Source organism: Pseudorasbora parva, chromosome 13 (genome assembly GCF_024679245.1).
Source record: "Pseudorasbora parva isolate DD20220531a chromosome 13, ASM2467924v1, whole genome shotgun sequence".
NCBI classification, from domain to species: Eukaryota; Metazoa; Chordata; class Actinopteri; order Cypriniformes; family Gobionidae; genus Pseudorasbora; species Pseudorasbora parva.
The window spans coordinates 41,660,053-41,676,176 of NC_090184.1; the positions used below are offsets into that span (position 1 = coordinate 41,660,053).

A 16,124-nucleotide genomic window follows, 5' to 3' on the forward strand; every position below is an offset into this window, starting at 1 on the left:
TGTGTGTGAGTGTGTGCGCGTGTACGTGCACATTTGTGGTAAAAGTGTGACAAGCGTCCTGAGGTTTTGGACTACTCTGATGAACACTTTTTTTGTTTTGTTTTTTGTTTGTTTGTTTTTTGTTGGTACAAAATGACCCGAGGGATGGATGAAGGTTTCTCATTATAAAATGTATTTGAATTGTAAAATATTTATACATTATGGTCATGTTCGTTTCACTTCATGGTGATTTAATGGAAAAAATATGTATTACATCAATTTTTGTATTGTAATACAGTAAAAATTGTCATGGAAATAATGTCAAAATTGAAGAGAAAAAAAATGCATTAGTCCAAATTGCACATTTTATTTATATAAATATATAATATATTATATAATTTTTTTTATTAAACCTGGACATTTTCTTGACCGGTTTTTCACCCTAACAGTATCTAGTAACACTTCTTCTAAGCAAAGTGTGTTTAAAAGACCTTAAAACCTCATAGTTCAATAGTCCAGTGAGAGTTCATCTAACAGGTCCCCCATTGCGTCGAGGCCGTCTATGCCATTGTGCCACACTTTACTTCTTTTCTCTGTTTTCATGCTTTTTCTTGTCTCGGAGGGAGAGTGGAAATACAAGAGGCCAATTAAGTGTCGCTTCAGCCGTGCCTCGAGTTTCGTTTGCACCTTTTCTGAGCCCCATTGCATGCGTGTGTTCAGAGAATCGGCATCAGGACCAGCGACGGAGGTGAAGTTTTCCCCTGCGTGGGGCGGAAATCACAACTGTGAATGGAATAGCTGTAGCTAATGTCGAATATGATAAACTAGCCCTGCCCCGTCTATGTTGGGTGGGATCACCATACGAGATGTTTTACGCACATTAATATGCTTTCTTTCTCTGTTATATCTCTTTTGTTATTTTGAATTTTTTGCTTTAATCATGAGTATGGATATGGAGGGCGGGGCCCTCGTGATTGACAGCTCTATGATGTGTTTGAATTCCAATAGTGACTGGAGTGATGAAGCAAAGAACGTGAAGTTTCTTGTATTTTCGCTGGTACTGGAGGAAAACTGAACTGATATTAAAATATAACCTGACATTCATCTTTTCTTTTGTTGTCATTCCATTGTTGGTTTGTGTCCATCTTGAACGTTCCTCATTTGATTTGCTTTTGCCATGTGAGGAAGTGATATGAAACCCATCCTTTTTGTTTGACTTCCCTACTATATTCATTCATTAAATATTCTTGCACTAATATAGAGGTAGAACTGAACAAATGTAGATTTAAATACTCTACAATAGTCAGTTTGATACTATTAGTTTATATTTCATTAATTTAAAAACACGTTTGCATGTCCACATACAATGTCTTGTAAAATGCAAGTAAATAGAACATTTCATCTTTTTTAGTAAATGTTTTGTAATTTTACACTTCTAGGATTCAATTATTAGCTTTATATCAATTCACAAAGCCTCTGCAGTTTCTTCACAACCCCTAGTTTGGGAAACCTTGTGGCATAAAATTAAGTGCTTTAATAGTTGACACTCAAAAAAACTTAATATAGTCCCAAATCAGAGGGAAATGATGGTTGCCCCCTAACAGAAGTACACATTTTTCTTCAAATTGTGCCCTTTTATCATAAAGTTGTGCCAGGATTTCTGCTGATCAAAGAGTACACCATGGCGCTAATGCCTAGGTCATGGGTTTGATTCACGAGAACGCATTAAATAAAATGTATCCCTTAAATGCGATGCCAGTCACTTTATATAAAAGCATTTGCCAAATGGATATATTTAAATGACCAACATACATGCGTCTTTAGCTTTATCGATTAAAACTATTTTTCCCCTCCCCTCTTAGTGGTTTAATTTCCACCAAACTAGATTTTCCATCTCTCGACAACTTTACATGTTGGGCAAACCATGTAATGGATCAATGCATTCAGCTCCAACCAGGAAATACTGGCTGTATTTTTGCAACACTTGAAACGTATGATTGCCAGAATGATTTGATGCATGCAAGTTAAATTTGTTGACTATGATGAACAATTTAGATTCAACCTATAGACTAATTAAAGGGTTACTTCACCCAAAAATAATTCTCTAATTCATTTCTCACCCCTCATGTCGTTCCAAACCCGTAAGACCTTCGTTCATCTTCAGAACACATGAAGATATTTTTGATTAAATCTGAGAGCTCTTTGACCCCTCCATAGACAGCAACATTATGCACTTTCAAGGCCCAGAGTACTTCAGGGTTGCTTCAGAGCTATGCCAGAACGCCGGCTTACCGTTGGCTGAAGAAGAAATGGTTGATTAAAGTGTTCTGTTGTTGTTTTTTTGCTAAAAGTATTCTCATCACTTCATTAAGGTTGAACCACTGGAGTCACATGGACTATTTTAACGATCTCTTTACTACCTTTCTGGGCCTTGAAAGTGTTCATTACATTGCTGTCAATTTTTTATTTTATTTCATCAGAAATATCTTCATTTGTGTTCTGAAGATGAACAACAGTTATGGGTTTGGAACGACATAAGGGTGAGATATTAATGACAGAATTTTTATTTTTGGGTGAACTATCCCTTTAATTCGTTTTTTTTTTAACCTTTTTATTCATGAATATCTCTCCTAAATTGCAATCTATACCAAAATTAGATGTATCTGAAATGGTTGCATGTGGTTTATCATGCCCTAGTAATTCATTTGATTACAGTTCTGAGTTCTTGGGGGGAAAAGGTAATTAAAAACTGAAAATAGGGACGCTGTAACAATCCAATCAACCTTACAATGCATGCAAAGCATTCAAAACTTACAGTCTCTCACTTCTGCCAATGAGGATCAGTGATTTTGATGACATCACTGCACTTCAGCTTCTCATCAGATTTTGTCCAATCAAATGCTTGCTCGAATCTAAAGCCCCGCCCCCTACATTATAAACAGACGCAGAAGTTGTGTTACTTGTTCACACATTTACAGTTTTCTACATAGTAAATGGCACATTCTTCAGACAGTGTAAATATGCTTTTTATTCGAGTGAATGAAGTCTGGTTTCCCGTTAGTGTCAGTGAACCGCCGCAGCTCCGGTCCAGAGACACGATAGCACAGAGCGGATCATGTGATCGAGTCGCCACAGAACCCAAAACTCATCGGACCCGTTTGAATTCTGCACTGAATGATGAATTTAAAGAGATATGGAGGACATTAGGAGGAGAAACGGTTAGAGATTAGGAGGAAACTGTGGCTTTACGGAGATCAACGGCTCTGCATGAGCTGTGATATAATCTAAAGACTATTGGGTATTTTAAAAAAGGGGAAGGGGCTGTTCGATATGCCCCGCCCTGTCTTCCGGTTTCAGTGGAAATTATATGAACACATTGAATAATGCTGCTTGTTTCAAGGCACTTCAGCGGGACAAACATTCTAGCATTTTCCATCCATCTGACATTTATATTTATCCATGCCATTTCTGAAGGTACCATCATCATGCAAGTTCTCGATGGACTAAAGGCTATATTACAGGTGCACGCGTGTGTGTGTTTGATGGAATGACTCGTGTACAGACAGCGGGCACGTGAACTGTTGAATGCATGTGGTCGTTGAGCACTGTGAATGTGGGGTTTTGTGCTTTTTATTTATTTGGTAAAAAAGTCTCCACAGACAGGCAAGCATGCGGCCTGCGCTCTGATTGGTGGTCTCTCCTGTCCTGATGCATGTTACTGGTACAGAAAACCGCATGGTACAGGGTACGCTTGTAAGCTCTTATGTGCAAACTTTAAAAATTGAACGCTAACAAATGCTTCAGTGACAGATAAAAGCAAAAATGGCGTCCTTATTAAAGAGATAGTGCACCCGAAAAAGATAAATGTCACCTTCATGATGTTCTGTTCAGATGTGTTTGACTTTCTTCTGTAAAACATTAAAGTCTTCACAATGCTCTTTTCTAGGACAGCTCATAGCTCATGTATGTGTGTGTGTATATATATATATATATATATATATATATATATATATATATATATATATATATATAGATAGATAGTACAGGCCAAAAGTTTGGACACATTTCTATTTGTAATATTTTTGAAAGAAGTTTCTTCTGCTCTTCAAGCCTGCATTTATTTGATCACAAATACATTTAAAAAAAAAACAATAATATTGTGATATATTATTACAATTAAAAATATTTGGTTTTCAATTTATTATACTTTAAACTATAATTTATTTCTGTGATGAAAAGCTGAATTTTCAGGATGGTTCCTCCAGTCTTCAGTGTCACATGATCCTTCAGAAATCATTCTAATATGAGTGTTGGAAACAGTTCTGCTGCTTAATATATTTGATGAATAAAAGGTTCAAAAGAACTGCATTTATTCTAAATAAAACCATGTTTTCAAATAATATAAATGTCCTTTACTATCAATTTTTATCAATTTAACACCTAATCAAAAATAAGAAAGAAAACAATGACTGACCCCAAATTACTGACCAGCAGTGTACATTGTTATTACAAAAGATTTCTATTTTTAAAACATTTGCTTCTTTTTTTATTTGTATTTTATTTTTAACTTTTTATTCATTAAAGTATTATAAAAAATATCACAGGTTATGAAAAAATATTAAGCAGCAGAACTGTTTCCAACGCTCATAATGAATCCTCATATTAGAATGATTTCTGAAGGATCATGACCACTGAAGACTGGAGGAATGATCCTGAAAATTCAGCTTTGATCACAGAAATAAATGATCATTTAAAGTATAATAAATTGAAAACCAATTAATTTAAATTGTAATAATACATCTCAATATTACATGTTTTTCTGTATTTTTGATCAAATAAATGCAGGCTTGATGAGCAGAAGAAACTTCTTTCATAGACATTAACTTTAGCCAAACTTTTGGCCTATATTGGTGTGTGTGTATATATATATATATATATATATATATATATATATATATATATATATATATATATATATATATATATATATATATATATATATATATATATAACACAAAGGCTTGGGTCTGGTTCTCAAAAAAAAGTACTGTATGACTTCTGAAGATATCTAATAGCACAAACTACTGTTATGCGGTTTTTGAAAGGTCCATGGTAATGTAATAATGTGTTCCACAAAAGAAACCAAATCTATTACAAAAAAACTTTAGAATGACATGAAGAAATGATAACAGAGTTTTCCCTTTTGTGTGCAGTCACCTCACTCAAACTGAATGAGTTTGAAGATGATTTATGATGTTCATATCTCATTTCATGACAGGATCAGTAGGGACATACAGCAGATTTTGGTCTGTTCAAAGAATGTGAAACTGGTTTCAAACCTATTTTTCTTATTTTATCGTTTTTGTCTTATTTTTATGGTTCTCTTTTATGCCACAACCTCTCCCCCATGTTTCCTTCACTTGCCTTAATTATTGCACGCTGAACTTTTATTTTGTTTATTTGGATGGTTCTCCTAAGTCACTCACTGTGAATAATTACTTTCATTATCGATTCTGTAATATTTAGATCTGTATGATTAGGTTTACTCAAGTCTTTTTTGTGATTAATGTGATATCCTTCTCATGTGGTCTGAACCTCTGTTTTCCTTTCTCCTAAAATCTTGTTCATAGATGGACACGGAGTAAGCTTTCTTTTGCCAAAGCATTTTTAGCCTAACTTTGTAAAATATGAATTCACGACACTTGTGTATATCATGTCTCGTGTTTTGTTTGCATTAAAAGTAGATAAATGATGAACAGAGTTTTAAGTTGTTTCCGAATGTGTTTATATTGCCACATAACACCCGCCTCGCGAACACCGGGACTTTTATTATGACGGGACGGAACGAACACATTCGCTGGGCGACTGCACTGATCCGCTCTTCCGGTCATGATTATGAGGTAATGCAGCTCTGTTTATCATATTAGATAGATTTAAGTGTGTTTAAAATTATGTTATGACGTTACTCCGTGCGTTCACTTGTTCACACTACTAAGAGTAAAGCGCTCCTGTCACAAAAAACCCGAAACCGAGGGTAGCGCAGATATGACGCAATTGACAGGCGACTTCCTCAGACGCTATGCTGAAACGTCCCTGTCCTTAGTTAAAATAGCAATTTTTTTCCACAATTTACAAATAGTTAGAAACATTTGGGATATTGTAAGAACTCAACTGAACAAAATATATAACACCGGCCTAGTGGTTTTTGGATATTATACTGCAAAAATACTACATAGTGCACATTTAAATATATAATTTCACTGTTGCAAAGACACATGTAAGTGTAACCCTTTATTATTCAAGTGGCCTAGTTATGTTACAACATCTACTTACCATAGTAATAACTGTAAATTATGCATTATTACATGTAACTAACCCTAAAACCCTAACTATAGTAAGATTAATTAATATTAACCAGTAGTGTCGCATGTCTGTCTTGCTTTGCAAATGTGGTGTTTTGATTTGTTTCTGGGCCATGTGCTCTTGTCTCATGTGACAGTACTTAGTTGAGTTAGTACAAATGTAAGGCCATCTCACACCAAAAAAAGAAATTAATAATGAGTATCTTGCATTTTTGAAAAAATAACTTGGATATTTAGTTTTAAATTGAACAGTAATGCAATGCTTTATTTACTTGAAGAAAAAGTAATCTGATTCATAACTTGTGTCAGTTGTAATGTGTTATACCCTCAACGCCGGTATTACAGGCTATTTAATTTGAATCATAACCAGAAAATAAAAAATATATTTTGTATTTTTAATACAAAAAAAAGAGTAAATATTGCACATTATTTACACTGATTCACGGAATCAAATATTTCAATTGTATAAAAGATTATATTGGATCAAATTAAATTCATTTTTTTTAAACTAGAGATGCTTTAGACAAATTAAGTATGCTATTCTAAATATAGTCAGTGATAATTAGCTCAATACTGCCTCCTAATGGCTAAGGTGAAACTGTGTGTGTGTGCGTGCGTGCGTGTCTGTGTGTGGGTGGGTGTGTGGTTGTGTGTGTGTGGCCTGGTAAACTACGTTATGGGGACAAAACGTCCCCACACTGATGGCAATATCCAAAATCCTTGTCCTTGTGGGGACATTTTTTGGTCCCCATGAAGAAAACATCTTATAAGTCATACTGTGATGTTTTTTTGAGAAAGTAAAATTGCAGAATGTGTGTGTGTGTGTGTGTGTGTGTGTGTGTGTGTGTGTGTGTGTGTGTGTGTGTGTGTGTGTGTGTGTGTGTGTGTGTGTGTGTGTGTGTGTGTGTGTTTTAGTGTATACTGTAGTGGCATTAAATATCCTTCTAGATCCACAGAGATGCACATTGTGATGTTATACACTCAAAAGAGCAAGTGAAGGTTATGTACCGCAGTGTAAAACATGCTGTATAGTTTGCATGCTGGAGGTGGTTTTACTCACTGGTTGTTCTTTTTTCACAATCACATTATCTTTGTGAGATGCTCCCACATAGTCTGTACACTCATTTTGCTCACATTTATAAAGAACGATTAGCCATGCAGTGAGAACCAGGCCATGAAATACCAAATTATCTCACACAAGAGCAGAGTCCATTGTGCTGCCGGTGGTCCTCACTTATGGGAGACAGGCGTAGAGGACCAGCCTATACCCAGTTACCCACGGCAACTATAGAAACTCAGTGGGAGGAGCCTATGGGCTTCCATTCACATGATTGGCTGCTGGCAGGTGTTCTGAGGTTGCATATGCTGAAGTGGAGGGGCTGAGTGTAGATTTAAATGTGTGTGAAGGAGAAATGCTTGATTCATTATTTGTCAACATATTCTCTTGCTATCATTTTCCATATTTAAATAAGAGAAATCCTTTATTACCAGCAGGCCTGACATTCAAATTCCACAATTTATTTACATTGACACATAAAGTCAGTTTAATAAAGAATCACTTCATCTTTATCATACATTAATTGTATTATTAGTCCTAATCAAATATATTATATTGTTCTATGGTTTCTGTAAAGTTTAATCGAAACAAATGACCCACCACTCACTATTCTTTATCCCTATATTCATAAATAAATCAATAAATTAAGCTGCTAAGCATAATGAATAATGAACAATATATTTCCCAACAGCTTTTATTTTATCTCATTTCATTATTTAATTTAATTTCATCTTTATGTATTATTGTTATTTTATTTGGATTTTTTTACTTTTTACTAATTTTTTACTTTAAGAAAATGATTGTATCATTTAGGACAGACCAGGCCATGAGACATTTCTAGATTAGTAGAATCTTTGATACATTTATTTTATTTTTAGTTGGGTTTAATTAAACAAAATCTGTATTTTTTAGAGAATACTATCAACGGTCAGGGATGAACATTTGTATCGGTTCATATTATACAGAAAATGTAATATACAGAAAGTTTCACTCACATTTATCATCAAAATCATTCTGTGATTCCATAGAAATACATATTTACATATACAGCATATAGAAATAGAATCGATTCCCTAATGCGAATCTTGCTCTGTAAGTGTGTGTGGCTATGTTTTTGTGACATATGAGGACACAAATGTGTATAATGGCATGGGTATGACACAGGTATTACAAGGAGAGGGTGTAATATGAGGACATTGTCCATGTCCCCACTTTTCAAAATGCTTATAAATCATACAGGGTGAGTTTTTTTAGAAAGTAAAAATGCAGAATGTTTCCTGTGATGGTTTAGGGGCAGTGTAAGAGGATAGAAAGTACGGTTTGTACAGTATAAAAACCATTACGCCTATGGAATGTCCCCATATGTCACAAAAACAAACGTGTGTGTGTGCATAAGCGCGTGTGTGTGCTGTGAGCATGAGCGCGTGCGTGTATGTGTGTGTGGATCAGGGTGGGGTGTTGCGCATGCACTGTGGCTTTGGCCGCGTAAATCTCCATCAGTGTCTGTCTGGAACAAGAGAGAATAGCCCGTCACCTGAAACCGAGGGGGAAGCTTCACCATCCACCTTCAGAATCTCTGCAGGGTTATCTGGAAACATTCCACCATCGCATCCGGGTTGTTTTGTGCCGACGGCGGCGGGTGTCATTGAGCTGCGGGGCGTCGCTTCTCCAAACGCGCATCGGGAACCATTACGCGTGCGGATCTCCAGCCATCAGCGCAGAGATGTCCGGATACCAGGGCAAAAAGAACATCCCTCGCATCACTGTGAGTACAGATCAACACGAATGATGTTCTGAAGGCGCGAGTGAATGAAATGATGACAGCCCAACAGGAGCGCAGATTCATTTCATGGCATTCAGTGCTGAAATGAGCCAGTTTTGTGCTTTTACAGTGGTCCAGTTATGCCAATACCTTTACATCAGATGTTGGATTACTGTCACCTCTCATTTCAATGTCACATGTACTTTCAAACGGGTTTCTTTGTGGGTCAGCGCCTAGCTCCATTAAAGCTCTGCAATTGGTCTCACTGGATGCATTTTTTTTTTACCTTGTGGAAACTGTCAAGCATTCATGCATTATAAAACAGGCCTCATTTGAATAGAGTAAAATGGATTATCCCTGAAACTCAAACACATCTTGCCTACACTTGGTTGCAAAACTTCAAAGCTAGTTTGTTGCTATATAATGTCCCAAATGAATATACAGTAATTCATAACTGGATTTTTTTTGTGTTTTTTTTTTGACTCACTATTAAATGTATTTTTCATTGGATTAAAAAAGTGACTGTATGGAAAGCTGTTAAGCGTGCATGTATGCGTGTATTATTTTAAGATCCTAGGAATGTCATATTCGACATTCTTTCGAGATATGCATCTTATCTTCACTGACTATGAAGTTCTTAGGAAATCATTAGGTGTGTGTGTGTGTGTGTTGCATGCACTTGAAAAACTAGCTTGTGAAAAGCATACATGCATTCTTTGGGATAAATCATAGCCTCAAATCAAAGAGACTCAAATCTTGCATTATTCGCTATCCCAATGGAGCCTTTAAATCTATATCTATTGCAGAAATGTATCTTACAATATATATCTCCAGGCAGTGAATGATGGCTTTGACGACATTCACCTTGAAAAGTGCAAATTATTGAAGTAAAAAGCAGCTTCAGTTTAGCTGCTGGTACAATGGCCTCCGCACCCACCCCCACTGGTTTGATAGCCATGCTAAATTCAGAAAACCGTCTCCATAGGAAACGAATGAAAATCCTCTTTTGAAAAGTAGGTCAGTGAATGTAAAGTGTATGTTGTGGTATGTGGCATGCAATACATGTTCAGTCCACCAGTGACCTATCACAGTGCAAAGACAGTCAGTGTGCACTGCATCGATATTCACTGTGATTGTTTTAGAGGCGCGCGGATCTGACTGCGGAGGCCTGCAGGAACGGGCAGATCTGGGACAGGAGGGAGAAAGATGAAAACTCTGCCTTTGCCGTTAGATCTTGCCTTTAGCTCTTGGACGTCAGCTAAGCTTCAGCCATCTTAAGGGATGTGATAAGACTGCAGTGGGTGGCAAACGCTGGTACTGTTCTACACACTCAAAGACTTATTAAAGGAATAGTTAGAATGTTCATTAATATAATGTTCATTAATATAATGTTCATTTTTCTGCGGAACACATTAGAGTATTTGAATATTCCATATATTGGCATCATCTGCCAAGATCCAAAAGGAACAAAAAAGCACAATAAATAACCTACATTAGTCCCACATGACTGATGTATATAATTCAAGTGTTGTGACATTGTATGTCAGCTTCGATGAGGAACAGACCCCAATTTAATCTTTGCAAAGCTTTAACATCTAATTTGCATCCATGTGGTTTGATTTATTATCTGCAAACCTCATGTGCAATTGTGAATTAAAAGCAAACGTGGTACACTAGTTAAAATGTTAATGAGAATGTATAGGAACGATCTGGATGAGACTTGTAAAGTCCCCATGAAATCAAATTGGAAGTTTTTCTGCCGTACCATTGGTGCAGAGGCGCAATGACGTTCTAGTCCTCAGCACGCTCTCTGTTTAAGCAGGTAGTTACATTGGTTATGTTGACGGAAGTTAGTCTATTTTCAGGCGCTGCGTAATATCATTGCGCCTCTGCACCCATGGTATGGCAGCAAAGTTCCCTGATCTCCTTTTATCATTGTCTGAGTGTCGATCCTCTAAAACACACACACACACACACACACACACACACACACACACACACTAACAGCCCACTTTCTAACTATGTTTTCTGCAGCAATCACATTCCAAAAGAGAAGACCAGACAATGTTCTGCTTCGCCTGACTTCATGGTCCGCAGTATATCGAATGTCTGAAAGGACCGCTGGTTTTATGTTGTTCACTCTCATTGATTTGATGAAAGTGCAGCTGTCTATTTATTCCCTTTGACTCCTGTTTGTATTGGTGACAGCAGTGAAGCTCACCTTTAAAGGGGTCATGAATTGCATTCATAATGTTACACTCATAATGTTAGTAGGATTGATTTTAACATAAAAAATTGGAACACTCTAGAATACTTTAAGCTTGTTTTTACTATTACAGCTCTCAAGATTAACTAATCATGACAAGTGTTGAGTATAGCAAGATATTTAGATCTAATGCATTATTTTTAGATCTATAGCATTATATTTAGTTCTGTGGCTTTATATTTAGATCTATGGCTTTATATTTAGATCAATGGCATTATATTTAGATCTATAGCATTATATTTAGATCTATGGCTTTATATCTATAGCATTATATTTCGATCTATAGCATTATATTTAGTTATATGGCTTTATATTTAGCTCTATGGCTTTATATTTAGCCTATAAAATTATATATAGTTCTATGGCATTATATTTAGATCTATAGCATTATATTTAGATCTATAGCATTATATTTAGATCTATAGCATTATATTTAGATCTATAGCATTATATTTAGATCTATAGCATTATATTTCGATCTATAGCATTATATTTAGTTATATGGCTTTATATTTAGATCTATGGCTTAGCCTATAACATTATATATAGATCTATGGCATTATATTTAGATCTATAGCATTATATTTAGATTGTGATTGCAAAGGGAGTGTTCATTGATTGCTTTTTATATATTATTTAATCACAGAAACAATGTGAAGTTGAGCATTTAGTCACTGGTTTGATTTACTGACACATACACAAAGAATATTAGACTGTACATGAATCATTACATATCAGAAATCACTGGTCACAGATCTGGCGTTAGAATTAACACGGTTACTTACATGTTGTGGCATTACTGTCAAGTCCATGTCGTAAAAATCTGTTTTCAAAGCCTGCGCCGATGTACCGAATACAACTAATGCTCAACTGAGACATTCACATTGTTGAAAATAAATAAGCACATTCCTAGCATTAGGATCCTTTGGAGGGTGATGTTATTTTTTGTCCAGTGATCCTGTATCGCTCTTCTCTCCTCATCATCTCACTAACACGCCAGTGGGCCGGGCCAAAGTTACAATGATGCCGTTGATTTTTTGCACAGGTGGTTTTCCACCCTTCAAAGACATTACACAATAAAGTTGTTATATAGGCTTGATTACATTAAACGTTTTTGGACAAACAAGGAAGTTTTCAGTTCTGAAACTTCTGTTAAGTTCTGAAATCTCATCATATGATGACCTCTTATATGTCAAAAGCTCAAGGAAAATTTGATTTTTCATTTGACCCCTTTAAAAATACGTTTCATCAACTTATCATGAGAGATGCATTCTCCCCATGTTGTAATTACGAGATTTCAATGTGGTAAAAGAGTTAAGTTTGCAACTTTTTTTTTTAAATTTTCAGAGAGCTCCTACTTGTGACTGCTGTGTAGATCCATTTAGGCCGTGATATTCTTGCCATAATAAAGCTAAATTCCAAGTCCAAGGACGTGAACAGCTCTGAGTAGAACATCATGTGTTGTTATTTGTTAACAGATTATCTCTAACATTCCTGAGAGATGGTTGTAAATTTGGATCATCTGGACATGTTGGAGTTCATATTTCATATTGAGATCTCGAGCTTTTGACTCCAGAAGTCTGACGTGTTGAGATCTCGTCTGATAACGCAAGTACGAATGTGAGATTATCTGAGAAACAGGAGACTTGGGGTGCGTTCACACTTGTAGTTCGGTTAGTTTGGTTCATTTGGTCCGGACCAAAAAAAAAAAAAACATATAGTCCTGGTCCGCTTAGCGTTCACACTGGCATTTTTAACAGCGAGCCTAAAGTTACCGAACCAAAGGCACAGGGAGACGCTCACAACCTGATTGGTCGGCTTATATGACGTAGGAGCTCGCTTACCGAACATTCAAAACAATGCTGTGTGCTGGATTAAACGCGATCATTTTATGCGTGTACATATGGCATTATTTTTACCAGCTGAAAGCTCATGAAATGTTCAAAACATTAAAAACAATGCTGTGTGCTGGATTAAACGCGGTCATTTTATGCGTGTGGCATTATTTTTACCTGCTGAGAACTCATGAAGAGCTCATAAAACAGCAGCAGCATTTCCTCCGTTGTGCAGAAAAGAGACGGCCGTTCTGTCGTCTGTACCTGCTAATAATGGACAACAAGTCCTTTGATGAGAAGAACCAGGTATGCTTTCTGTGCGTTTTTTCTAGCATTTTCGAAACATGCTCGTCGGACCAAATATTGATTAGGCACCTCCTCGTTGCTCCACGTTTGCCCTCTAACGTTAACGTTACTCATTTTGGATAAACCGATCTTTCCACTTCGTCAAATCAGCTGACTATGCGTCGCATCTTGTGACATTACATCCGGTTTTTGGTCCGTTTACATGTCTTTGGTCCGTGTTGCGTTCATATATCAATCGAACCGCACCAGAGTTCGTTTGGAAGCGGACCGAGACCCATCTTTTTGGCGGTCTCGGTCCGCTTGTTCGGTGCACACCAGGGTTCGGATGGCAGCGTTCACATATGTTCAAATGAACCGCACTAAACGAGCAATCGCACCAGGGTTCGTTTTAATCGAACCAAACATGACAAGTGTGAACGCACCCTTAAACAGTTCTCATAACCATCTAAACCACATGAGAGATAGAAATCTCCTTTGTGAAGTTTTATGTTTCACATGTAAGTGTAGCAGTGTTGAAAGAGTGTGTGCTTCAAATGTGTGGTTAGAAAAATCACAGAAGGAAATTACAGAGTAATAACCTGTAATGATACGTCTTCCAGAGAACAATGTCGGTGCCAATAAATTTGGTTTCAACACCTAATGTGCTTTTGATTGCTGGCAGGCGTCGACAAACTGCTCGCTACAATTTGACATCCATTTGTCATTTGATATCCAAAACTCTGACATTGTTATGGCCTCAGTTGTCACGATAAGGATAATCTTCCATCTTTGACAGCACCCCAGCCCTGTAGATTACACTGATTGCTAGTTCAGAACCCGAGAACGTCATTCTGACTTGAAGCCGAACTCACGATTAACCCTCGGGATCAGAAAGACTCCAGATGTCCAGCTAGCGAAGAGCAGTTGAGCTCATGTCCAGGAATAAAGCAAACTCTGACTTTCATTTTTCACTCAGAAAGAAGTAAAGAAGTACATTACACAAGTTCTACATTGAATTAAGTGTGAAAACATTGAATAATCTGTGCTCCAATAATCAGTTTTTATTTGCAATGTGTTATTTAGGAAGAACTTCTTGACCTGAACATAGTCTGTATGCTAAGGCTGGTTTAGGTGAAAAAGGACACATTCTCTGTTGTCCTAGTGTAAATATTCATGTAAGGAGTCAATTTTGTTGTTTGCTTGAAGCTCAGTGTGAATTTCCAGCAATTTCAGTGCTGAATAAGGATATTGAGACCCCTTTAAACCAGATGTGCAAGATATAAACATATCAAATGTAGAAGAAATCCGTGTATACCAATCTATCAGCCGATAATCTCTTTGGTATGATTGATCGGCAGTCTCTTAAGACCGATCTTATAAACCGATCTCTTGCTGACAACACATAAAAATGTGCGTCTGCCGTGAGACCTAGGGCATGACATGCAGAGGCGTCTCTATCTCTATTGTCGTGGGTAAAATAATTATAATGTTGAAGGTGAGGTACAATTCATATTTCTTGCAAAAAACTTGCAAAGTAATTTGAAAATCTTTGTGAGACGTAGTTGACACAGGAATAGTCACTTGCACAACCAAGGCAGTGTCGGATTGTGGCTAAAGTTTATATTTTACATTTATTTTTAGTCTTGCCAGTGTTTAAACCACTCAGCACTCATGTGCTCTCTGAAAGACGACGCGCTCATAGACAGTTTTGCACACTCAAAGCGCACACACTCCCCCACTTTCAACAATGTAATCAGGTCCTAAATGAATATCTGTAAAAATCCTGATTGGAGCATCTCTATCTCTGACAAAAAGAAAGCTTCAAAAAGATTGCTATTGGCAGATACTGCTTCCCATGATCAACGGTCGGTGATCGGCTCCAGAAATCCTGATCGGAGCACCCTTAGTTTATACTAATGTTCATTGTAGCGCCTAATGTGACAACGCATACAACTAAGAATACAACACAAACTTGCATTTTAGTTGCACAATTACCTTTAGATAGATAACTAGATACCTAGTTTGGAAATATAATAGGTTAAAGATTACGATACCCTATTTAAAATGTAATAAGTAGTGCAATTAGTACTTTATTAACCTCATACAATCAGGGCCATTTTTTTGGGATTCCCGCCTGGATTTGGCCTACCCAATACACACATACAGTGGTCTAGGTTCAAAATGTGGGTGTCATTTTACAGGAAACCCTTTGAAGTTGCATAAAACACTGCTAAGTCATAAACTTGTAAGTATATATTGTCTAGTAATAACCCACAAAAAATAGGCGCTTTTTGATTTTTTTCCCCATAAATTCATTTTTGAAAGTGTGTAACTCAGGCCCTGTGTGCTCTAGGAACCTGCAGACAGTTTGGGCTGTTTCCACTAAACTCCAGAAAATAGTGGAAAAAAGAAGTTTGTCTGTGTCATGTTGTATGCCAGATTTATTCAAATGGGTCTGAAGGGATGACCCCCCTTTTTTCCCCCTTTATGCCCCTCCCCCGACCCTGCTACCCCCCCCCCACCCCTCCCACCACCATATATAGTGATGTAAATGCAATATTCCAGTGTCATTAAATTA

General features: G+C 36.8%; 1 protein-coding gene across 1 annotated transcript in view; it reads left to right on the forward strand.

The window, feature by feature from the left end:
- Positions 1–8,809: 8,809 nt before the first annotated feature.
- The window catches only part of dpysl2a (dihydropyrimidinase like 2a), a 37,215-nt gene continuing 29,900 nt past the window's right edge, over positions 8,810–16,124 (forward strand). The window contains exon 1 of the mRNA XM_067414437.1: positions 8,810–9,163. Coding sequence (XP_067270538.1) covers positions 9,122–9,163 — 42 coding nt within the window. The 5' untranslated portion in view covers positions 8,810–9,121. The remainder of the gene's footprint in view (positions 9,164–16,124) is intronic.